The sequence below is a fragment of the Cololabis saira genome, chromosome 18 (assembly GCF_033807715.1).
Source record: "Cololabis saira isolate AMF1-May2022 chromosome 18, fColSai1.1, whole genome shotgun sequence".
NCBI lineage: Eukaryota > Metazoa > Chordata > Actinopteri > Beloniformes > Belonidae > Cololabis > Cololabis saira.
The window spans coordinates 10,253,794-10,279,076 of NC_084604.1; the positions used below are offsets into that span (position 1 = coordinate 10,253,794).

Consider the following 25,283-nt stretch of genomic DNA (forward strand, 5'->3'; position numbering starts at 1 on the left):
GGTGACATAATCAGCATCTCTGGCAGTAGAGAGCAAGGAGACCTTTCGGACAGTGAGAATGTCATTCAGAGCTTTCAGAGACTCTAAATACAGCAGAATGTTAATTTGTGTTTGGGAGCTATAAAGCTTTTGCTGTTGCGTGGGGTGAATTTCTTGATGATGATAACACGAGTCTCTGGTCGGAGAGATTGTAAGACGTAGAAAGTGAGTTGATGAATGTTCACTCACCTGATTTAGACCAGAAAGTCCAAGGAGTCACATATTAATTAATAAATAAACCACCAGATTCCCCTTCTGTTTAACATCTACACGCTCTCTCTGGCACAGATTATAAAGAACAACAAAATAAACCATATCTGTGCTGATGACACGCAGATATATATTACAATGTCACCAGGATACCGAGGCCCCGTACAGGCCCTTGGTAAATGCAATGAGGAGATGAATGACTGGATGTGCCAGAACCTTCTACAGTTAAACAAAAACAAAACTGAAGTAATTATCTTTAGAGCTAAAGAGAAATGATCAGAGGTCACTACAGAACTTCAATCTATACACCTAAAAACAACCAATCAGCCCAGACATCTGGGTGTAGTGATGGACTCAAATTTGGAAAAACAAATTCAGGCAATAAATGTTCTGAATGTGCTGCACAATTGTTTGTCAACTATAAAGGTCTGGCTCGCCAAGAGGTACTTTCAGCTGAACACAAATAAAACTGAAGTTCTCATTATTGCCCCTGACGGCAGCGTTTCTTTGGTGGAGGATTGCACTGGATGGAAGTGTTTGCTCCTCCCTGAGGAACCGGGGTGTTGTTTCTAATCGACCTATGTTCTTTGACAAACACCTTCACACTCTGTCTTGCACCTGCTTTTTCTTTAACAAAAAAATCTCACCAAACTGAGAACCGTTGTGTCGCAGGCTATTCTGGAGATGAATTTGTATCATCATGGCTCGACTACTACTCTCAGTAGGGCAGCCATTAATCGACCGCAGTTGGTGCAAAATGCTGCAGCGCGGCTGCTGACAAGGTCTCAGAGGAGCTCCCATATAACTCCGGTCCTGGCATCGCTGCTCTGGCTTCCTGGCAGTTACAGGATTCATTTCAAAGTTTTAGCTTTAACTTTTAGAGCTCCCCGCGGTCAGGCACCTGATTAGGTGTCTGACCTGCTTCATGCCCGTGTACCCAGTGGGTCTCTCAGGTCTGCCGACCAGGGGCTTGCTGTTGTGCCCCGGACCAGGCTCATAACAACGGGAGACAGAGCGTTCCTCCCAGGACCTCAGAGACTCAGCTACTGTGGGTATTTAAAAAAAAAACAAACATCTTAAAGCACACCTGTATAGGCAGGCTTTTAATAAAGATTTATAAATTAATCATTTTTGACTGTTCCCGTCTGTTGTTGTCTTTGTATTTTTATGGTTTCCGTTTTTATTTGTAAACCTATTTCAATGGTATTTTACCTGCTACCCTGTGTCTTTTACCTTGTACCGCTATCTGTGAAAGATGCTATACAAATAAAGTTTACTTACTTACTTCAGTCTACTAAAATAAATCAGCCTACTATCATCTTAAGAATATGTCATGGTTAAAAGATCTGATGTCTCAGCAGGACCCGGAAAAACAAGTCTGTTCATTCATCTTAAGTAGCTTGATTATTGTAACAGCATCTTTACATGTTTACCTAAAAAGTCCGTTGGACAACTGCTGCTCACCAAAAGAGTGGACCACATCAATTCAGCTCTGAGGTCTTTACACCGGCCGCCGGTCCCTCAGAGGACAGACTTCAAAGTTCTGATGCTGGTCTATAAAGCTCTGAATGGTCCAGGACCAAATACATCAGTGATCTCCTGACCCAGTATGAACCTTCAGAACCCTCAGGTCATCTGGATCTGGTTTTTTAATCCGTTTTCAGAGTCAGACATGTAGAAGCTGCATTCAGCTTCTATGCTCCACATGTCTGGAACAAACTCCCAGAAAGCCTCAGATCAGCTGAAACACTCCGTTTGTTTAAATCCAGGTTGAAGGCTCACCTGTCCTCAGCTGCATTTGAATGAAGCTCCAAATCTGCACTGTTAACTTGAATATATGTTTTTATGTCTTGTTCATTCTATATTTTTTGTTTAAAATTTAATTCATGCTTTTATTTTGTGATATGTAATGACGTTTTAATGTTTCTGTAAAGCACTTTGGATCACCTTAAAGCCACATAAACAGACAATTCAAGGAAAGGAAGGAATCTCTTTTTGAGATTGTGTTGATAAATGTGAGTGCAATCTTTACAAAGAAAAGCAAAGTCCATACAGGAACCTTAATTTCAACATGCAACTCATTTTTGTTTTGCCTCTAAGCCAAACTGGACAGCTGTGTCTCCATCTGGAGAAGAGAAAACTGCTGGATGGATATATTATCAGGAGAAGAAAAATAAACTCAACTTTATGAGCTAAACGCCCTAGAGCTTCTTTTGCATCTTGTTTGAGCCCCGTCCTGTTTATCTACCTGGTATACGGTGGGTAGGTCCTTGCCGTTGGCAGTGAAGGCGACCAGACCAGTCGCCAGGTCGACCAGACAGCCGATCTCCAGGTCAGAGTTGGACCGGCTGGAGGAAGACGGCCCGAGAGCGTCTGCTGCACACACCATGTAGCAGTTACCCCTCTGAACACTGCACCAGAACAAGAAAAGAGATTAAACATCCGTACGGCAAATACAAAATGAACGTAAACATCCACAGAACAACAACTTGGGCACAATAGATTTTCATTATGTCAACAGTCATCGATCTATGTGACTTTTCCTTCGTCTATATTCATTCTGCTCTCTGCTCATTTACTCATCTGGGCGCTGAATAAAAATGGAAACTTGTGGTTGAAAGATAAATCAATACGTCTTTGGTTTTCCAGGCGAAGAAAAAGTAATTATCCAACGTCAATGCCTGACGGCTCCTGGTAGAAATAATAAAAAAAAAAGAAAAAGAAAAACAAAACAAAGCCCGCAGGTCACCTCTCATGGACGCGGCCCCGCTCGTCTCCCAGGGTTACGGTGACGGTTCGGGTTTTGCTGAGACCGAAGTTCTTGCTGTAGTAATGATAGTCAGGTGTGACCCAGCCCACCCACACCCTGGCAGGGTCCTGTCCTGCGAACACCCTCACAGAGTGGTAGTACTGCACAAAAACAGATAAATAAATAAATAGAGAAAATGCGTTTCTTCTAGTAAAGAGCAATAAATCACAGTGACACGGTACGGATATCTGCGGGAATTATTCATTATTTACGCTTGTGATGCTTTCATAGTCAACACTTCCATCTTCCTTTGGAGGGCAACTGCAGAAACAAAAACATGGCAGCAGAATTCACAACTTATTCTGGAGAGAAAAAAATTCAATTCAAATCAAAACACAGTAACAAGTAAAGAATTTCATCAAACTGACAGCAGCTGTGAAAGAAAAAGACTTCAGGTCCAGCGAGCGTCTGACCTGAGTTTCAGTGATTCGTCCAGCAGTCCATCTGCAGAGTAGAACTCCACAGGCATGCTCAGTCTGCAGTACACCATGTCGCTGTTGCTGTTCTGGGTGCCAAATGTCTTATGGGTGACTTTCAGACACGGAGGGCTGTCTATTGTTCCGTCAATTCTTGTCACCTGAGAAGGACGGGATAAAAAGCCAAAGAGGTTGAGCAATGTCATGGTGCCCATTCCTGGTCTGTGATGTTACAGTACGGTGCACATCTGGAATTGAGACGTTCTCTCATTCAGACAAAGTGATGAAAATGGATCCACTTTTCACCTCAATGTACATGTGGTCCTTGGGCACATTGAAAAAGGTGGGCAGGCGCTTGCTGAACCACATGGTGATATCTCTGTTCATGTTGACGGCGAACGGCTCAAAGCCCTCCTGCAGACCACACATGGTGTAGTACTTAAACGTGCTGGCGTCTTTCCCCAGATTCATCTGGCCGATCTGAGACATGCCGAGACTGCAAACTGGGATGAAACCTGGAGGCAAGTAACTTATATTAGTTTATTAGATAGTTAGCATCTCAGCAAAGAGAAAGTGTAACTCAACTTATGCTACAATCATTTTTGAAAGAAACTCAATTCATGCTTTACAGTGTTCATCTATAGTTCTGGGCATTTACTTAAAAAGTCATTTTCAAAACACAAACCGTGTTACAACAAACAGGGATTAGATAAGTGAAAGTGATGAAAAACCTTAAGCACAGCGTGTTTTCTTTTATCTACCCTTAGAAATATGCTACTCCAGTTTTTCTACACAGAATCCATCATGCATTAAAGTTTTGACACATTTATTCTTATTTGTTTACTTAGTCCTGATTACAGACAAATGAATCAGTGAGGGGATGGACTTTGATCAGGTTTGTTATCAGGTCTGCCTGATGAACACAAACGAGCCCCGTTATATTCCTGCAGACCCTGTGGAGAGTTTGGCGAACTCACCGTCCTCTGTCTCAAAGTCAGCAAAGCCAAGTTCAGAGCCCTTGCTTGTAATCAGGAGCTCTCCATTCAGGGTGAAAATCATAGATTTGTCCTCCATGTTGATCATGCAACCAACAACGTCGCCCTTCTTCCATGGATGTCCAAAGTAGCGGCTGCCTGCGTGCATCCGCCGGCCCTTGAGAAATTATGTAAATCTGCATGTTACAATCATTTTTATAGCAATATCCCACATTTTCTCAGCAGTACTCTAGAAAGGACACATGCAGTTTACCCTGTATCCGTCAAAGACAAAGGCTTGGTCATCCGTTCCCAGCTCCACATCGGGCCTGCAGCCTGGTCGGGCCCAGCCAACCCTCATATCGCCTCCGCTCAGGACCTCAAACTCAAAGTACCACTTCCCCGTCTTCACAGCGTACGTCTGCTCCACACGGAAGAAGCGGATGGTCTCGATATTCTGATCATCCGTCACATGCACGACTTTGGCCAAAGAAAAACAGAAAACAGAAGCTCAAAATCATGGGTGTCCAAGATGTAAAAGAACCGATGGAACATTTGTGCATGTTTTGGGAATGTGATCTTTAAATAGGTTTCTGGAAATCAATTCATTCCTTCACACAATCAGTTTTAGAAATTAATTTTGAGTTAAGCTCCAGTTTGTATTTATTAAATGACACACTGGATCTTCAGTTAGACCGGAAAAAAAGCAGGATATTAATTATGATCACATACTTCGCTAAGAAATGTATACTTTTACTTTGAAAAGATGATTCCCTTCCAACTTCCAAGTTTTTTTTTTATCAAATGTCAGTTTTTTACCATTGGAAAAATTAACTTTGGAAAAATACAACTGTGGTCATATCTTTCAAGAAGTTTATTGATATCGCTGTTGCTGCCATTTTTTAATTTCTTTTTTTTTTAAATTTAAATTTCTTTAGATTTTTTATATTTATTTAATTTTGTTCTCCTTTAATGTATGATTTTTTTTATTTTCTTTATTTTTTTTCCCCCCTGGGCAATTATGGGGAGGGTAGGAATGTGGGTGAAATAGAAATTGTGAAAATTATTGTGAAATAAAAAGATATAAAAAAATTAAAAAAATTATGGGAGAATTATATTTCTTATAGTAAAGCTGAACAGGCGCAAGCCCCCGCTGGGTTTCAGACTGTTTCAGTACGGGACTAAATGCAACTAATGACACTGCTAAGACCACTAAAGTAGCGTTAAAAACTGCCAGGTGCATTTTAAAAGTCTGGAAGGACAGTGGTGAACCACAATCTTCAAAGAAGAAATGTAGTTGGCACACATTTCTGAATGATTGCGATCAGAGGTCACTTAAACATTTGTTGACACCTGTTTAAAGGAAATCAACTGATGATGGTGAAAGTAACAGCACACTTAAAGCAAAGATAGTTGTGTTGAACAGCTGTAGAGACTCAAAAACATTTATCAGTGAGACTTTTGAAGTCTCAAAAAGGCTTCGATGTACTAGCCCATTGGAGCCAGGAGCAATGGAAATATGTCATGTGGTCTGATGATACAGTTGCTCCAGTAGATTTTTTTCTTCCCTGATGGCACAGGTGTATTCCAGGATGACAATGCCTAGATTTATTGGGCAGAAATTGTGAAAGAGCAGTTCAGGGAGCATGACATTGTTTTCACGCATGGACAGGCCACCAAAGTCCACACGTTAACCCCACGGACAGTCTGAGCTGGAGGACACTTTAGGCAGAGGTCTGACTCTCCTACACCTGTTTCCATCAGGTCACACTTAAGTTGATCTAATCACATGACAACTAATCACTCCTGTTTTTCAGTCTACCTCTATTATAAACGGCTCAGCTTTTTTCAATGCTTTTGCTACTTTCACTCCTTGTGGCCCAGCAACATACATTACAATATACGTGTTTGTGTGTGTGTGGCAGCAGTGAGAAACAGAGACACACCTTCTTGATCTGGGGGATCAATGTCATATCCATATCCAACCATAGTCCTGATGGCCTCTCGGAGACTGTCTCTGTTAGATTTCTTTGTGCGTTCATCCAGTAAAGCATATGGCACCAGACGAGGGTTACGTCTGCTCTTCAAATCCTGACACAAAGAAACAAAACAGATGATGATGTTAAAGAGTTATGCATGTAGGACACAGTGACTCACTGAGAAGCAAAGGAAATATGATAAATACAAGAAAATTATGTTTTCGGTGGGGCAAAGCTTGATATCAGACTGCGATCGTGGTAATCTGAAAAACCTGGTGGTGGCTCATCTGAAACACCTCTGGCACTCAAAGCTCAGTTGTTGAACTGTGTTATTTAAGTGTTATTTGGGCCAGACGTGGCCAAAAAAGGCATGAGCCAGGACATCTCTTTCCATAACTAATGGAAAGTGTTTTAAGGTTCAAATTTCAAGTTCAAAATTCAGCTATAAAAAAAAAAGTTTCTCTAAAATTTCACATAATTGTGAGCTTTATTCACTGTCACACTTGCTACGTCAGGCTGTAGCCCCGCCTCACTGTCCTTAGGTGTTTATGAAACACTTTTTGATTTGGTGACATTTACATAGGTGTTAAGTTTTAAACATCATATCAAATTGTATTTATTGTATATAATGTTATCAGCTTTGAACCCTTGGATACATGGTGAAATACAAAGTGACTTAGCCGACTAGGAAACCTCCTGTCTTCGATGGATTGGGATCAAACGTGTGGTGCTGCTGCACAGGCATGGCTCAGTTATGAAATTGGGAAGTATTATGCAGGCCAAATGTGGCCCAAAAGTCACGGGCAGGGTCAGCGTCATGACTTTGGGTCATGGCAGGTGTTGTACGGTAGTGTATGTCAACGCTGGCCCCCTCTGAGGAGCAAAGTTAAAGATCAATTGTACGGGACAGACCCGTCCCAATGCAAGAAGCCAGCATAGATCAACACTCGCTCTGAGCCGACAGCAACAGTCAAGGCCGAACATGGACCAAAGACAACTGCAGATGTGGGCTACATTGTGGCCACACATCCTCTGCTCTCTGGGACCACGCCCGAGCAGGATAATACTTTTCAAAGTGTCTACAAATGAGAAACAATGGTTCTTCCATGAAGCCCTTAGGATTTCTTGGTTGTGTCCATTATTTACCAAACATGTTCATATCTGAAACCAGTTCCCTTGTTTGAGACAAATGAGACAAAGAATAACATACCTGCTGGATGCCATAGGTCCATCCTTGTTTTATTCTGTCTTTGGCCCACACATTATGTGCATTTTCAGCCAATTTATCAACTAGAACCTCTTGACCTGCATTCAGTTTTACATCAGAGAGGTCTAGTGGCGCAGGCTTGTATCCATTAGACATCATGTAGCTGCGGGCCAATCCAACATGACAAGACAGGATTAAGACATTTTTTACAATAGCTATGTAAATCAAAGGATTAAAATAACGAAGAGTAGATCTAAAACAAAAGGTGGATTATAATTGTGACATTTGCTAGATAAATTGGCAGGAAAACAACACACTCTTTTGGTAATTTGATTTTCTTTAGATCATCTTCGGCATGAACGTTAACCTGGGCAACATGGCATCCCAGTGCCAATAGGGTCCTGAGGAGAGAAAGGAAAAAAGACTTTAGCTGATTAATTTTCAACCCTCATTACACTTTGCTGAATGAAAATACATCGGGCCATTTTTAAACAGAGCTCATCAGACACTGATAAACTGCAAATCAATACACCAACACCGAACGGCACTCAGCTTTGGCTGCGTTGATACAGTATGTGGCATTATTTGGGGTCAGAAGAGTATGTAATCGTCAGCCAAATGTTATTACAATGAGATGAATCAGTAGTTGCCTCAAACGGCTTTTAGACCCAGTACTTCTTAGTAATCAATACCAGAACTCTCAGTAGATGAAAGTCATTACAATCACCGCTATAATCTCAGTCCTAATCTGGATTTGCTCAGCATCCAGCAAGAAGCCGCCTCAGCAACTGCATGGACGGGTAATTAGATGATTTTACAAGCAGCCTGGCCTTACTTAAGCGTTTCGCTGGACATCTGCAGGTTGTAGTTCCTTTCGGTTTCAGGCAGCTTGGTGAAATCCACAAGGCAAGGGTGCTGCCGCTTGTTGTCATCACGAACCTGAGGAGGATGCAGACCGAATATCTGTTGAATGTTTCATGCTGCAACACTCACCTTGTCAGGTTGAGATTCAGAAAACCAACTGAAAATTAATCAAATGTATCTAAATTAGCATTTTCTTTTGTCTTGGAACAAATCAACCTTCAGAAATGGTCTGCAGCAACAACTGACTGGAATAATTTACTGCCGTACACAGACTTGCTGCAAGAGACTCACTTATAATGTATTCAGCTACTGAGAACAGTTGAGTGGCTCTGGAGGGCTCACAGGGTAAGAGCAAGAAGACCAAGCAAAGAGATGGCAAACAACGTTGCAGCGTCTACATTTATCATCACCAACCTGCTCACTAAACATCTACTACATTTTCAAAGTGATTAGGATTCAGTGCAATGTCACGCTGAGCTCACTGAGCTTGTTAGAGCAGAATTTAATAACAAGAAGCTGTTTGGGCTGAAATGTTGTCCCTAATAAACTTTAAGACCTGGATTAACCCCTGAAGGAAAACGTTCTCCCAGTCTTAATTACATATTTCTGGAAGGACAGACACTCATTAAGTGTGTCAAACGGCTGATGTGGCAGAAGCCTCTGTGGAAAATATTCTGTAATAACTGCTACGGCACAAAAGTGACGGCATGTGTGATCTGACTTCTAATGGGTTACTCTGCAGTGAACAGAAAGTTACAGAAGAACGAGGAGGAAGGCAGACAGGAGACACGAGTGAAACAGATGTCTTCAGAGACTGGCACGCATAGCCAGTCTACAATAGGTTGATCGTTTCTAGTAGCTAATTTCTCTCGGGGCTCTTTCTGGCATCGTTAAAGGCAGCTGCTGTAAGAGTGAAGGTTTAAAACAGTAACCTGGATGCTGTAACATAACTATAAATCTGAGGATTATGGGGAAGGCAGTTTATAATTAAATTATTAACTTTTCAAAGATGGATTGCATCCTTGACAACTTTGATTCAGTTTTCTACTCGTATCATGGCACTGAAATGGCTTTCATTAGAATTTTTAACAGTGTTTAGCTTAATATTGATTAAGGGAATCTTACAGTAATGGCGTCATTAGATTTTTGAGCAGAATTTGAGACTGTGGATCATTAAATTCTTCTAGAAAGTATGAAAAAGTGGGTTGGGCTTACGTGATCTGTAATTATTATGTTCTTTTAAATCATCTTTCCAAACAATTTTGTTGTTGTTTTTCGGTATAAAATATGCTACACAGGCAATAAATACTCATGTGAATGAGGTCACCAGCAAAACCAAACATATCCATATGTTACATATCTAATATTGAGTTGCCGTATTTGTATCAGTCTCTATGTTGTCGGTTTTCTTTGTTCCCGAGTAGTTTTTACAGAGAAAACTTCTTTCCGAGGGGACGATGCTGCTTTATTAATGCATAGGTTTTTGCAAAAGTAAAGAAATTATCATCCATCCAAATACCAGAATGCACGTTTCTCAACCAAAACAATGTGCTGTAATAAGTTTACCTGTGAGTGCTTTGGATATTTTGGATGATTACAGAAAAAACATATATAAACACCAGTGTTTATATATTCAGAATGTTTATATTGCGTTCGACACGGTTGGCCATAACATCTTGATAAAGCGGTTGAAGAACTGGTTGGGACTTTCTGGCACAGCACTTGTCTGGTTGGGGTCCTGTCTAAAAGACAGGGACTACAAATCTGACCTAACAAAAATAACGTTTGGAGTTCCTCAAGGTTCAGTTCTGGGACATTTGTTGTTTAACATCTATATGCTCCCACTCACTCAAATTGTGAAAACTATGCAGATGACACACAAATCTATATAACCATCTCACGAGGAGGCTATAATCCAATTCAAACATTGATCAAATGCGTTGATCAAATTAAAAAGTGGATGTGCCAGAATTGTCTTCAGTTAAATGAAAACAAAAACAGAAATATTAGTGTTTGGAGCCAAGAAAGAAAGATTAGATGTCATCACTCAGCTTCAAGCAGTGAAGCTAAAAACAAAAAGCCAAGCCAGAAATCTGGGAGTGGTTCTGGACTCGGACCTGAATTTTAACAGCCACATTAGGACAGTAGTGAAGTCAACCTTTTATCACCTAAAGAACATATCAAGGATTAAAGGACTGATGACTCAGCGCTTTTATCTTCAGTAGACTGGACTACTGTAACGCTGTTCCCACGGGTCTCCCTCAAAAAATCCATCAAACAGCAGCAGTTAGTCCAGAACGCTGCTGCCCGAGTCCTCACTAGGACCAAGAGAGTGGACCATATAACCCCAGTTCTCAGATCTTTACACTGGCTTCCTGTCTGTCACAGAAGAGATGTTAAAATCCTGCTGTTGGTTTATAAATCTCTGAATGTTCTCGGACCGAAATACATCTCTGATCTCCTGGTCCCTTATGAACCAACTAGAACCCTCAAGTCGTCAGGACCACGTCTACTTTCTGTACCCAGAGTTAGAACCAAACACGAATAGGCAGCGTTCAGCTTTAATGCTCCTCACCTGTGGAACAAACTCCCAGAATCCTTCTGGGTTGTTGAAACTCTCATTTGATTTGAGTCAAGGTTGAAAACCTTTTTATTTACTACTGTATTTCAGTAATCCACCATAAAGCACTGCAACTTTTATTTCTTACATCTCATTTGTTTTATTCTTTTTAATTTGTGTCTGTCCGTCTTTAATTGTGCTTTAAAAATCTTTTAATTTTCATGGCATTTAAAAAATATATTTTTATGCAAAGAAATTTGAATTGTCTTATACAATAAATGTTCTGCACGAATAACTTTCCTTGTCTTTCCTATTGTTTCTCTCTCCTGTTTGACAAGTGTTTCTCACATGAAACCGGAGCCATTAAACATCTCTTTTCTTCACAAACTTTAGTGTGTAAGTGATCGTTACTGGACTTGTTACTGGAAATTAAAACAAGTCCACTCCTATTTTCATGCAAACTAATGAAAAAACATGTTGAAAGATAATTATGCACTTCTGCCAGAAGAAAATGTTTCACAGGATTTTTAAAAAGCTGATTCTTTTTTGTGCTTGTGAACGAAGCAATTAAACAGTAAAGAATAAAAGAAAAATGCATTCAAAATAATATTGTAGCTAAAATAATAATTAAAAAAAACAAAAAAAAAAACAGCTGATTACCATTACCTTTATGAGCTACATAAGTTATTACGATTAACAGATTGATCTACAAAAACTTTGCTTTGTTCTCTTTCCTCTCCTCTTTAAAGCAGAAATAACTGCTTTCTATGTGAATGTCCTTAAACAGTGCTTAATCTTTCTTGCAGCTGCATTCATTTTCAGGTCATTTTGTCAGTGGCTGTATCAGGAAGTTAAAAAAGGAAAAAAGACTTCAAGTTAATGAACCATTAAAAGCTTTTTAATTCTAGTAGCTGGAGCTGACCTTCTCTGCTCAGTGTTAAATAAATATACTTACAGCCAGTACCTCCGACTGTCGTCAGAGCTGGGAGAGCGTGATGATTGCGGGTTTACCTTGCCGTAAGTCCAGCCCAGTTCGATCTTGTTCATCCCCCAAAGTTCATGGATGTTTTCTGCCAGCTTGTCACGGATGTTGTCCAGATGGGGGGGAAGGACAATCTGTAAAGAGAAAAGGTGCAAAGGTCATCTATTCTGTCTTTGTGAGTCAGATCCACTATTACAGTTATATACAGTATATACTATACTTATATTGAAATAATGCCTCTCATCTCAAAAGGGAGAAAAGCACACAATAAAAATTAAGCCGTTTTTTTTTTTCAACAATGAAATTGTTTAAGAATCTCTAAAACGATCCTCTCTGATGATATTTTTAAAGTACCGGTAGCCCATTTTAGAGCAAAAAGAACAGAGTTTACAGTGTTGCTAAGCTCTTATTTATTCCAGGTGAGTGTGAATTCAGCAGCTCACCTGGCAGGTGTCAACAGGTGTGGGAATGAAGGAGGCCTGAGAGAGGAACTTGGTGGTTCCCAGCAGGTCACGGACGCCGTCGTGGTCCCTCTTGTACTCCTTCACAGGCTCCACGTGCATCTTCTCCTTGGGCAGCAGCGCTTCGTAGCACGGAGAGTAACCGGCGGGTGGCAAGAACTTGAAATCTCCGTGACGTCCACCCAACAGGAATCGGACTCTGCATGGAGAGGTCACAAAACGCTGAACAGGTCTGTGTTACGTAGCCTTTATTTACTTTAAACCGTCAGTTTTCTTTCAAAACACTTTTTCAGTTATTATAGAATATCAGACGAGCACTGCAACGTGAAGCCCACTAAAAATTCTGTCTTCAAAAACAAAAACAAGAAAGTATGAAGGGACTCAGTAAGAGACTTCAACAACAAAAAAATGAATTTGTTTTGAGAACGCTTTTAAGTTGTGACTCATTGTAGAATACAAAGCCTTACTTGACACCTGCAGAGAAGCTGACGACGGGGAAGAAGAATCCTTCAGTGTTGAAGTCCTCAAACATGCCCTGGACGGGTTGCCCGTTGATCCTGAAGGACATGCTGGGAGCACCCAGGTCCAGACAACAGCTGACCACGTCATCAGAGTTCAGCAGGTGCTGGTTGATGGAGGCCACGGCCCGCAGGATGCGACCTAGATAACGTTAGACGGTAGGAGATGCAGGAGATGCTCAAGTCATTGCGAAATTGTGACAAAAGAAATAAATGAAAGGAAGTGATCAGTGTTTTGGCACATGTTAAAAGATTTAAAATGTTAGTTCTTAGGGAGAGAAATGTGCAGTCAGCTGTTGGGGCAGCTCAACCTCTTTCATGATGATATCCGATGAAAGACATGTATCAAAGTCAGTGGGGAAGACATAAAACGTCACAGAGGATGTGGAAGAGGGGGACAGAGCATACTCTCGGAGGCTGGCTGCATTTTCTCTTCGTCCTTCACTGCAAAAAGCAGCCTGGAGACACGACGGCCTCCTGCATTATTCACCGCCGGTTCCAACCATGCCGAGACCTTCCATAAAACCTCTTCTGACTTTAGTAGAAAACAGGCTCGTGAAAACCTTTGTTGCTAAGAGGATCTAACTGAGGAAAAGAGTTCTCAGGATGTTTTATTATACCTGCATGAACCAAAACGTAGACTTTATTGAGTCCACGTGAGGAAAAACAAATACCCAATGGACTAAATCCGCTTCCACGTTATAGATTATTTGTCTTATCTTCTTACTTCAGTCGGGTTAAACCTCAAACACATCCAAAAAAGACCAGGAAGTGACTATTTATTAATTTAAGATGCCCACCTGACCAGAGATGAAGTCCATCAAAGCTGTACGAGTACAGGTCATCCCCAGCGCCATTGCCTCCCCACCCTTCTCCTCCACCGGGATACGGGGCGTAGCCTTTGGTGTTGGCCCAGCCCACCCTCAAGTGGGTCGACTCTCCAGTGACAAAGTGGTCCACCTGGTCCACAACCAGCTCGTAGTACCACTTCTTATACTGGGCCGAACCATCAGCCACGCCCAGGAAGATGTTGGGCCTCATGCTGCAGATGGAGACAGAGGATGAACAAGGGTGTATAATGCACAAAAAAGGGTCTTATATTAACTATGATTAACATCTGACTCTGATATGAATAAAACCATCCTCCTTCCTGTTTCTTTACCTCTGAACGTCATTGACGAGTCGTGTCTGAAGCAAAAGGTCTCTTTTGGGAAGCAGGTTGTCGCAGATGAGGTTTTGATTGGCCCTCACCGCCATGCCGTTGCAAACACAAAGAGAGCACAGGACATCCAGGATCTGACAGCAGTGAAACACAACACAAAACTTGTCTTAATCACAGTTCTCTTTAGTTTAAAACCCATCCACTGACTTAAATTTGTATATGTTGTTTCTCCGTTGAATGATTTCAGTAAACTAAATTGAGATTGTCTGAAAGCTGCAGAGTTGGTAGAATCTGATAGATGTATAAAAGGGCTTTAAAGTCAACACGCCCGCAGCGCTCGAGCTGCCACTCATCATCAACAGCTGTTGTTTATGAGCATGCCCTTTATTGCCTGCTACAATTTACAGTGTAAATATTAGGAGACAGCGACATTTAAGCAGTGCATATTAAACACCAGGCTGAAATGCCAGACTCAAGTCCCACTAAAGATGTTTTCTCTGCAGGGTTCCAGCTGGTTAGCTCGACTTCTGCTTACCAAAGACTACTGTGTTACAAAGTGATTTGTAGATACTGTCTCAGGATCAAATGGTAGGGTAAGTGCTTTGATACACAAAATGAGCAGGAAAAAAAGAATTAGGCTTAGAATAAACACTAACACCTGTTTTAAGAAAATCTTAGGACAGCATTTAAATGTATAACATTTCTAAAAGAAACTAAACATCAATTTCTGCCAAACTGAGAAATGAGTAAAAGAAAGTAAAAAAATCATTCAACAAAACACATTGCTTGTAAACATAATGCCATCAGTGTTACATTTTTAAAGATATTTTACATTTTAGAGCTCCACATCTTCTAACTCTGAAGTTCAACAAGAGTTTATTGAAATCTGAAGTGAGTTGGATGCAGCGCACCTTGTGGTTGCGTCCGTGCTTGTAGAGCAGAGAGATGATGGATTTAATGTGCCCTCTCTGGATGATGTGCAGCGCCTCTGGGCTCTCAATCAAGATACAGTGAAGGACTTCCAGGATTCCTATAAAACGAGATTTATATTAAATAGCTTTCCTCTGGATATCCGTGGAGCTGTCACTTCAGATGCATACACTTGGTGTATGTCCACGTTTCCGGTTCAGGGTGTGGAGCACGAGCTTTCCGCGATACCTGATGAAGACTCCATCCTCTCCAGTTTGCTGACCAACCAGTCCAAGTTCCGGGAAAACTGGGTACAGTTGGTCCTGTTTCCGCGAATCAGTGCAGCTGAACAAGACACAAAGTTTTCAGATCAATTCCCTCTGTAAAGCGCACACACGCCAACACACACACACAAATGAACTTCAAATAAAAATAGGAAATTAAATCGAATGCATCATTTAAGAAAAAGCATCATCCACAGTTTTATTGTACAATTCACATATTATAATCCACTTATCCTAAAAAAAAATTATAATATACACATTAAAAACTCATGAAATAATAAAAGAAATTTCCTTCACTGTTTTAAGATATCTGATAAAAACTGTAGAGAGAACAGTAAAGTTACTTTGAAGCCAGGAGTTGTACGTCCTCTAAAAAGTCCAGGTCTGTCCTCTCCAGCTGACATTAAGAGGCTGTCTTATTACTTTACTTTCTCATTTCTCACTATTTGGATTCAGGGACACTGGAACGATAATGACCATAAATCCCTTTAACAGCACTTTGTGTCAGAAGAAATAGTGATGGCGTCTACCCTGTAATCCTGCCTTCTGAGGAAAGCTATAATTTCATATAAAGACATAAAAAGAGCCACACAGGTGTTGAAGGGCATGAAGTCTTAATGTTTCCAAAAGAAACGGGCTACACAGACTAAAAACTTCGATAATAATTTTAAAAAAGCAGTGATAGATATATGATTTAAGGCCATTATATATGACTACTTATTTTAAGGGAATGAGCGCCGTCTGCTGAACCTGCTGACTGATACATCAGCTCAAATGATTCAGGCGAACGCACAGATTTATGAACCATCTTCCACCTGTTGAGCACGTTAATAAAGTTGTTCAATTGTGCAGCATCGTTCACTATGACGATGGAAATGTTCTGCCAACATGGGAGGAAGTCAAATCCATTTCCTTTAGTGAATTTGGATCAGACCCAACTCAGACTTAGAGACTGTCGTGTCCCTGGACTCCAAAAAAAACAACCACATAAATATCAGTAACATGCTAAGCTAAGCTCACCGTTTCATTGAAAGAATTCATATAGTTTTGCTTTATTGTCAAATGCAACCATCAAGACAGACCCAGACTTATGTGATTTATTTTATTCAAACAGTAGACATTTGAAGGGTTAGGATTTCCTTTTTCGTTTCTTTGCATCTGTCTAAGTGTATGACAGAAGAGAAGAAGCGCGTAAAAGCACAGTTATAAGAAATGCGGAAAACCTTGCGGAAGCTCGAGTGTGACACAATGCTGATCCGTGTACTTTGTATTGTGAATTCATGCGGATTCAGGGGAATTGATACATCCATGTTGTGTCTGCAAGACTCCCGGATTGGGAGGCGCATGCTCCGACTAGACAGGCAACTGTCTGCAACCAAGTTTAGCAGCAGATGATGATAGCTGGCAGTCAGTTTTTTGAATGTTGTGCACAAGTGGATGAACAGAAAAGGGGAGTAATGTATTTGTGTGTCCCACAATCCCACGATGCAAAAACCAGTCCTGGAACTAAAATTAAATTCAATAAACTTTAGGATTCAGGACTCCCGAGTCCACCAACAACCGGATCTGCAGGGATTCACAGGGACCTCTAATACCAAACAGTGGTTCTTAGTGAGCAGGTTCTTAGTTAGCAGGTAGTAGCAGTGAACATGCTGGTGTGCTGGTGAGGGATGTGTGCGTTCATTTAGGAGTGCATGCAGGAGAGGTGATGATGGATATGAGGGCAGTCAAGGTGAACTGGAGGGATCCTGCTGATGGAAAGAGCTCCAGTGATGGGAAAACAGACCGTCTGTGACAAAGTTAAAAATAAAAACTTTTCAGGGTCAATGATGTCAAAAAGACAGCGCCAGCACCTGCGTTGGCGAACACTTCCTTTTGGAACCGTCTTTTTACATCAGTGTGTCGATGCTGTTAAAAAAAGAAAAAGAAAAAGAAAAAAAGGACGTGGCCTAAATGAAAGAGAGCAGGACGCAAAACTGTCTTTTATGTCCATTCACTCCCTTGTCACAAGCTATCCTAAAAATGTCTTGTAAAAGCTTCTACCGGCTGTGAGCTTGTAAATGTAGCAGAAAAAAAGTAAAATAGTGTAGAATCAAGCAGAAATGAAGGACAAATCAAGAGCAGGGAGCAAACACGATAAAGAGTGAAAAGAGGCATTCTGGGATATGTTGACGCAAGATTAACACAGCATGTCTACCAAGAGTCAACAGCTGAGCGTGCTGAAAGAAGATATTTCTCAGCCCCACTTACCCAAGAGTTCATAGAGGAGGTTGAGGATATCTTTCCAAGCTGCGCCCGCCTCCTCCCCGGCCATCTCTCCAAAGTGGGCTGCACTGTTGTACACGTTCATCCGGTCAATGCATTTGGACAGCAGACTCAACATACCCTGACAGAGGAAATATAGTGAGTCCATGAAGAATATCAATAGCAGACTACAATTTGATTTTCTAAAGTCTGAATTTGTTTCACTTCACTCAGGAGAGCGAAGAAGAAAAAAAATCGTTTCATCTCAACTCCCTACTATCAGTGGAAAAAGTAAAAATATATACGCACACCAGCTGTGACTTGTCCCCTTAAAACATATGGTGTATGTGTTTTAAGGAGACAAGTCACAGCTTTGAAATTAGTTTTTGAAACAGCACTGGATTTATAAAAACATGATCCAATTTTGTATTATGACACTGTAATCACTTTGACTTACCTTTAAAAAAATGCTGTCTGTTTTTTAGTAAGACACTTATACACTTCCAAACCTCAGAGGTGCATGCTTTTGAACCGAAGGCTGACAAGATGGCCCCTCGGGCCTGAAGATCACAGAATATCCACCGCAAAATCTTCTGGTGTCTTGTATTTACATCTTATGAGATTTTAAAAGTTATGATGCTGGACGTTATGCTGAAAGTATTTCAGTTAGCAAAATGTTGAAACCTATATAAAGTTGCCGGTGAATGCATGTAACAAGAGAAAGTTAATGCTGTACATGACTGAAAAACTGAAAAATGTATCTGACTAGAACAACTAAAAAACCGTAGACAGTCATCAGAGCTGCCACAGAAAAGAGAGAGCTCATTAGGGTGGGAGTGTGTGAATAATGGGGGAAAACTCTCAGCGTGTATCGAGCAGGAAGTGCCCTTTAATCATGTGAATGAATGGATGAAAGAGAAACACATTAAGAAGTTAGCAAAGGCTTTAAAGGAAATGAGGCGGACTATTCACCACCAGTTTTAATAGAGCATGTCACCGTCTCGAAAACTGTTCAAAATCTAAATCAAATATCACCCAGTGGAGTAACGTCTCTACCAGAGCTTGGTTCACATCTCGCTAGCATCATCCCCTCTCACCTCCTCCTTGAAGAGGTCCTGACGTTTGATGAGTGAACGGAGCAGACATTGTTTTTCCTCGTGCTCCAGTTCGGAATCAGGCTGCTTGAAGTACTCGATCAGATCGTTCAACGTCTGCAGCACCTCTTCAACGTATCCAGCTACTGCCATAGGCTCACCTGCCGCAGCGCTGTCCAGAGCCCTGCGTTAGAGACGGGAAAGGCCAAGAACCACACCATAAACGCTCAAATCAGTTCACGTTCGTGTGTTCAGACCACGTTCATGCACTGCCTGTCCTTACTTGATGAAGTTGGTGAAGAGGAATGTGGTGTTTCGGATGATGCGTGCAGCGCGAGCTTCCTCGTGCTGGCACAGCTGGAGGGTGAGGCCGTCATCCATGTGGCCCTCAGAGTGGAGGCAGGCCTGGGCCCAGAGAAACACATGCTTAATGATTTGTGCTTTTTGAAATGGAGTACGCGCAATCTAGGCCTGTGTTGAAAAAAAAAGTAAATATTTCGATTCTAAATCGATTCTCATATTAATTCCTAAAAATCTATTCGTATGTCTAAAGATCAATTTTTTTTCATCATTACATTACAACTTTTGGATTTTTTTTGTTTATGCCCAAAAAAGGAATGTTTTGGTGGGACACAAGAGTAACTGGTGCCATGTTCTTGCCTTTAAATATGTTTAAAGGTATGAAAACATTAAAGTTTTCAGTTATAATTGCATAAATTGTCTACGTTATATTTCATTACTTTATATACTTTCTTGGGGTTAAATTGGTGCTAAAAACCAAATTCTCAAAAATTGAAAAACTGAAATACACCAAAAATGGAAAAAATTAAACAGAATGTGGGAAAAACTAAAACCGATTTCATACGTCTCTGTTCGCTGCCCTGGATCTGTTTGGTAATTCTGCCCCACACAATGTTTCTGAAAGCAGTTATATCAGCATTCTGGGAGGTGATAATACTAGTATTAATATGTTGCATAACTAAACAGTCATATAATTAATGCAACAGCTCAAAACACTAACCCAAATCAATATCGGAATCGAATCAAATCTTGATAATCGATTCTGAATCTTAAAAATCGGAATCGAATCTATTCTTGACATTTGAATCGATCCCCAGCCCTAGCACAATTGGAATCAATCAGCTAATCTCAGATAAAACAATCTTAGAACACATTCTGCAAGGTTCTGATCGAAAACTAAAACTAATGTTCATATGAAAAAAAAAAACTAAAGATGTGTACAAATCTGCTGTATAAAAAACAGTGGCCTTTATTTAATTCCAGGGAAATCTTACTCATTGAACTCAAAGGAGTTAATTAAAAAGAGTGAGGGCGTGGAAAGCTTTAGGTGTTAGGTGTGAACCGTCACCTCCAGCGTGTCAGGTGCCCTGGCGTGCTGCCAGGCCTGCTGGGCGCCAGCATGAGGTGGCGCCGGCGTCTCTGGAGTCTGGCCAGCGAAGAGCAGCGTCCATGTGCGGCCCCAAACCCCCTCGCCCACCAAAGACTAACTGTGACCTTTCACATGGGCCAATTATCACATCTAAACGGGCTGCGGCCCCATGATGGGCCTGCAGACGGGGGATGAGTCAGGTGTACTCGGAGTAGAAAATGTTTTCAAGCTGAAAGAAAATAAAACATTTGCCCGGATTTTGTCTTGGTGGGGCAGGCAGTGTTTCAATGGCCACGAGCGTCACAAGGTGTGATTTGCTACTGTGTACATGGTGTTTGAGGTGTTAAGAGTCAAACAATGGTAAATATTTAAGATCCTATTGTAAACGCATAGATGCACAGATACCAGATATATCTAACTACAGTCATGTAAACAAAAAAAAAGGTTTCACATTCAATTTTTAGACTTTCTTTGAAAAATAACCTGGCCCTGACTCGGTCTCAAAAATATCCAAACGGATCCTCTGAAGGGCAACAAGACTATTACAGGTGTCACCATTATCACGTCCATATGAATGTTGTGAAACAAATGGAGTGGATTAACTGATCATCAGCAAGTCGGAGCTCCAACCACTATAACAGCAGAGGTTTGGCCATTTTGCTGCTCTGGAGCATCCAAGTTTGCTTTAAGACCAAGTAGGAAAGATATCAGCAGTGATCTTTTTGAGGTCATTATTTAACAGAAAGAAAAAATATTTTACACAGGTGGGGAACATTTAAGACCAGTCTTCCTGGGAGTCTGTATCCTCTGTATCCTAGCAACTCCGCTACAAAATCAGATTCTACAATTCTCAAAGAAACCTTAAATAAAAAAAAAAAATAAACAAAATAAAGAAATCTTTCTACAAGTCTCAGTTAGCATGTCAAACTTTGAAGTTTATGGCAGTGCAATTAGAGAAACACAGATGGCTTTTGTGGACGTGCTTCCAGGAGAACGCTTTTTTCCTGGGAGGATCATGACTTGGATTTGCAAAGGTGCACCTGAACAAACCCATACATTTTCTATACCAGTTTTAATCCTGTACAGGGTCACGGGGGTTTGCCAGCACCTTTCCCAGCTCATCCCCCCTGGACAGGTCGCCAGTCTATCACAGGGTCACATATACAGACAACCCTGCACACTCACATTCACACCTACGGTTTAGAACCATCAATTAACCTACTAGCATGTTTTTGGACTGTGGAAGGAAGCCGGAGCACCCGGAGGGAACCCACTCAAGCACGGGGGGAACATGCCAACGCCACACAAAAAGATTGCCGGGCCCGGCCCGGCAGGAGTCCAGGAACCAGGAACCTTCTTGCTGTGAGGCGTCCTCCTTGCTAACCACTAAAGCTGGGCATACACTGTGCGATATTTTACATCGTTTGAGACTGCCCCATCTCACACTGCACGACTAGATCACAGAGTTCAAAAGTTCAGAGCCCACGATTTATGTTCTCACACTGTACGACCCGATGCTCGGATGCGACCCGTCTGCTCACACTATACGATCATAATCCTCCCGTCGGACCTCTGTGTACTGGAACTCAAGGCCGGTTTTAGGGGGGGGCAGCGGTGGGCTGTGTCCACCCAAACGTGCGTCCTGTTATGGGGATCCTTTATTTTTTTATAATTTTATTTTTTTATATATATATTAAAAAAAGAAAAATCACAAAATATCTGTACCGTTTCTGATTGGGTGGGCACTGCGCATCATTTTTAGATACAACAATCAACGCAGACCGCAAAAGTTGTGTCTCGGCGGAGGGACCCGGCGAAATGAGCACAACAGAGAAGTGTTCAGAACAGCACACAGAGCACACACTGAAGGCTGATTTACGGTTCCGCGTTAAATGGACGGCGTAACCGTACGGTGCGGGTCGCCGCGTACCCTACGCCGTAGGCTCTGCGTCGGTGTAACGCGGAACCATAAATCAGCCTTTAGCAATTTGTGCCATTCTGTGTGGCGATAAATTAAAAAAGATTAGACAACGCCGTGATTGGACAAGGAATTGGCTGGGCAGACGTGGGAAATGCGGCCTTTTTTTATGCTATTAAAACATGATTTGTAATGTGAATTTGCAACACTTTAAACTACAAATAATAGTTTTTGACTTGACATCAGAGATTGCGCATGCTCTCTGCGAAGGGATGAGTCCAATTGGGTCGTAGCTGCTTCAACTGTGCGATTCCTTCACGAGGAGCGACCAGGATTTCAAACACGCTTGATTTTCTTGCGACCTCACGATTTGTGATCGGGAGCTCGTCGTGAAGTGTTAATCTTTCGTCGTTACCCCACGTACACTGCACGAGGCACGACCAACGATTGGGTCGAAATCCGGCCCGATCCAAAAAATAGTCGCACGACTGGAAAATCGGCTCAAAACGAGCCGATAGTCGCACAGTGTCTGCCCGGCTTAAGACACCGTGCTGCACCTGAACAAACCACGGACTTCTTTTCTCTGTCGATGCTTTGCTCTTATCTGTCAAGAAGGACAAGGTAGAGATGTTTGGCCGTGTTGCACAGCGCCATGTTTCATGAAAATCAAAACGCAGCACGTCAACACAAACACCTGCCAATTCTCAAAGACTGTGGTGTAAAGTCTGGGATATACTTGCAGTTTGATCAAGCACTCGCAGCATTCAACAGTGACTTGCATCTTGTGCACACATCGTATACTGTATACCAGGGGTCACCAATCCTGGTCCTCGAGGGCCGGTGTCCCTGCAGGTTTTAGATGTTTCCCTGCTTCATTGCACCATGATACAAGTGACTGTGTCATCAACAGAACTATCCAGACTTTGATAACAAGCTGGTAACGAGGATTAATTAGAATCAGGTGTGTTAAAGCAGAGAAACATCTAAAACATGCAGGACACCGGCCCTCGAGGACCAGGATTGGTGACCCCTGCTGTATACCGTTGGAGTTAGTGCATCACCTGCACACAAAGCAAGATGCAGGATACACACGACAGCTATAATTTCCGCTCATTTTACAACCAGAGGACCTGATCATCCTGCAGTCATCAAGTCAACCATCACGTGTCTGTTCACCAGAGTATTGTAGAGTAAAACAGCAAAAGCTTGATTAAAACTGAGCCATCCAAAATCCCAATAATCTTAATCGACCTTCAAATCCACAACAGAATGCAGAAAAAAAAGGTATCAAGGTGTTCAAATGACCAAGTTACAGTCTCAACCACAACCTGATTGAAGGGATTCAACCTTAAGAGAGCTGTGCATAAACTAATCCATCCATCTTCTATACCTGCTGACTCCTGTGCAGGATCCCAGGGGTCTGTTGGAGCTTATCCCAGCTCTGGGTGTGGCTATGGGTGAAAGACAGGGGTACACCCTGGACAGGTCATGCATGAACCGATGTTTGCAAATTTCAAAGACCTGAAGTTACATTTTGAAGAAAAACCAAAAATCCACTAAAATACTTCAATCTGCTAAAGGTCAAATCATGGGGTGTCCGGATTTCACTCCCTGCTTCTGCATTTTTATTGATTTACAACACACTGTAATGGTCTGTTTATTGTTGTTATTCTGAGGTGGCATTTACCTCATTTTAATGTCTCAATAGAACCAGATGACCTTTTTTTTTGTTATGGTGAGAGATACAAGTAATCGATCAACTGACATCATTATTTGATCATAATGTTAAAATCCTTGAACAAAAGCTTTGAAAAACAGATTGTGCTATTTGGTATAAATTGTGTTTCTTATTTGTGATGCAGATTTATAAAAATGCAAACTTCCGAGGAGAATCTTTATCTTATTTACCCTTCTTTTCAGGGGACCCAGACGAGACGATTTGGCATCAGGCGCCAAGTATGACAGCCAGAGTCCTGTTGCCAGATGCATGACGAAGCAGACGGAGTCTCCGTACTTGATCTCCGGCGCTCCCATGCCCTCGATGTCCCTCTTTAAGCCAGAGTCAACCTTTTCCTGTCGTGTTCAATATGAAAGGGATACACATTCATTAGCAGGCGCAGAACAACAACACATCCATGTACAAAGAGGCGTGGCAATAAGACAAATGAAGACTAATGGTGATGAGATGGTAATGAGAGAGGCAGGTTGGAGACGGTGTTGTCATCGGCCTGCCAGGAGGTTGGTGCCGGCCTCATTAGCTCTGCTACTTCCCAGGAACAGCAGAGTTTGAACCATTTCACTGATTGCATTTGACAGCAAGTAGTGGGGAACATTTTAATGCCAATGTTGAACATGGTGAGGCGATGACCTTTCTAGGAAGGCACGGGAGGATGTGGATGAAGGATGGAGGGGCGCAGACTAAAATATTGAACAGAAAGAATATTTTTCAAGAGAGGAGAATCATTACAGTCCATCGTTGGGAGCTTGATTATATTTTTCAAGAGAGGAGGGGGGCGAATCATTACAGTCCATCGATGGGAGCAGAATAAATCAAGTAAATAGTTTCACAGGTCTCAGAGGTGTCTTATTCTGTGCAAACTGTACATTAGAGGATGTCTTCAGGGACGCACGGTGCTCCATGAAGGTGACTCATTGTGCTCTTTCTGTGGCTGTTTCAACACAGGACGACGACGGTGGGATTGCTTGCACACCAAACAATGAGCTGATGACACGCTGGGACAACACGGTGCAGTATAATCTAACTCCCGTGTCACCTTCTATAGCACAGTTTACACACAGCTGGAGCAAACGTGAGCATATTTTAAGTACTCTGCGGTATTTTCATTTATTTTCTACCTTTAGCAGGAAGACTTACTGTACAAGTTTTGGAGTTCAACATTAAAAACAAACCAACAGTTTAGCCTAAGTTTAAGTGTTGTAGAATAAAGGATGACTACATGAAAGGAAGAGATGTGCAAAAGCAAATTAAAAAAAGACCTTTATGGTACTTTATTTTCTCTTTACGCAGTTGGAGAGTACTGACCTTAGAGACCCTGAAGCAGAACGCAGTGGCCTTGGTGTCAGACTTGTTTTGGTCCTGCAGGACCAGACCTCGGTCTTCCGTCAGGGCCAGGTAATGGCCAGTGGAGAGATGGCGTAGTCGGAAAGCCTGGCCCCATCGGATATGGCTGCCGCTCCAGCTGAACACAGACGCACAATACTGCATTAAATGAGCTCCCTGACAGTTGTTGTAAAGTTACATC

The 25,283-nt window shown here is 41.7% G+C and overlaps 1 protein-coding gene across 5 annotated transcripts in view; it reads right to left on the minus strand.

The window, feature by feature from the left end:
• The window catches only part of ryr3 (ryanodine receptor 3), a 146,672-nt gene that overhangs the window by 67,527 nt on the left and 53,862 nt on the right, over positions 1–25,283 (minus strand). For all 5 annotated transcript variants that reach the window (XM_061746271.1, XM_061746272.1, XM_061746268.1 and 2 more), the window contains 23 exons: positions 25,064–25,220; positions 23,929–24,093; positions 18,996–19,117; positions 18,716–18,896; positions 17,625–17,760; positions 15,340–15,435; positions 15,093–15,211; positions 14,182–14,315; positions 13,820–14,061; positions 12,969–13,161; positions 12,484–12,700; positions 12,070–12,174; positions 8,470–8,573; positions 7,952–8,035; positions 7,638–7,797; positions 6,395–6,539; positions 4,723–4,928; positions 4,452–4,626; positions 3,781–3,989; positions 3,472–3,635; positions 3,271–3,319; positions 2,999–3,159; positions 2,498–2,660 (listed from right to left, as the gene is read on the minus strand). In XM_061746271.1, the coding sequence (XP_061602255.1) occupies positions 2,498–2,660; positions 2,999–3,159; positions 3,271–3,319; positions 3,472–3,635; positions 3,781–3,989; positions 4,452–4,626; positions 4,723–4,928; positions 6,395–6,539; positions 7,638–7,797; positions 7,952–8,035; positions 8,470–8,573; positions 12,070–12,174; positions 12,484–12,700; positions 12,969–13,161; positions 13,820–14,061; positions 14,182–14,315; positions 15,093–15,211; positions 15,340–15,435; positions 17,625–17,760; positions 18,716–18,896; positions 18,996–19,117; positions 23,929–24,093; positions 25,064–25,220 (3,487 nt within the window). The remainder of the gene's footprint in view (positions 1–2,497; positions 2,661–2,998; positions 3,160–3,270; positions 3,320–3,471; positions 3,636–3,780; positions 3,990–4,451; positions 4,627–4,722; positions 4,929–6,394; positions 6,540–7,637; positions 7,798–7,951; positions 8,036–8,469; positions 8,574–12,069; positions 12,175–12,483; positions 12,701–12,968; positions 13,162–13,819; positions 14,062–14,181; positions 14,316–15,092; positions 15,212–15,339; positions 15,436–17,624; positions 17,761–18,715; positions 18,897–18,995; positions 19,118–23,928; positions 24,094–25,063; positions 25,221–25,283) is intronic.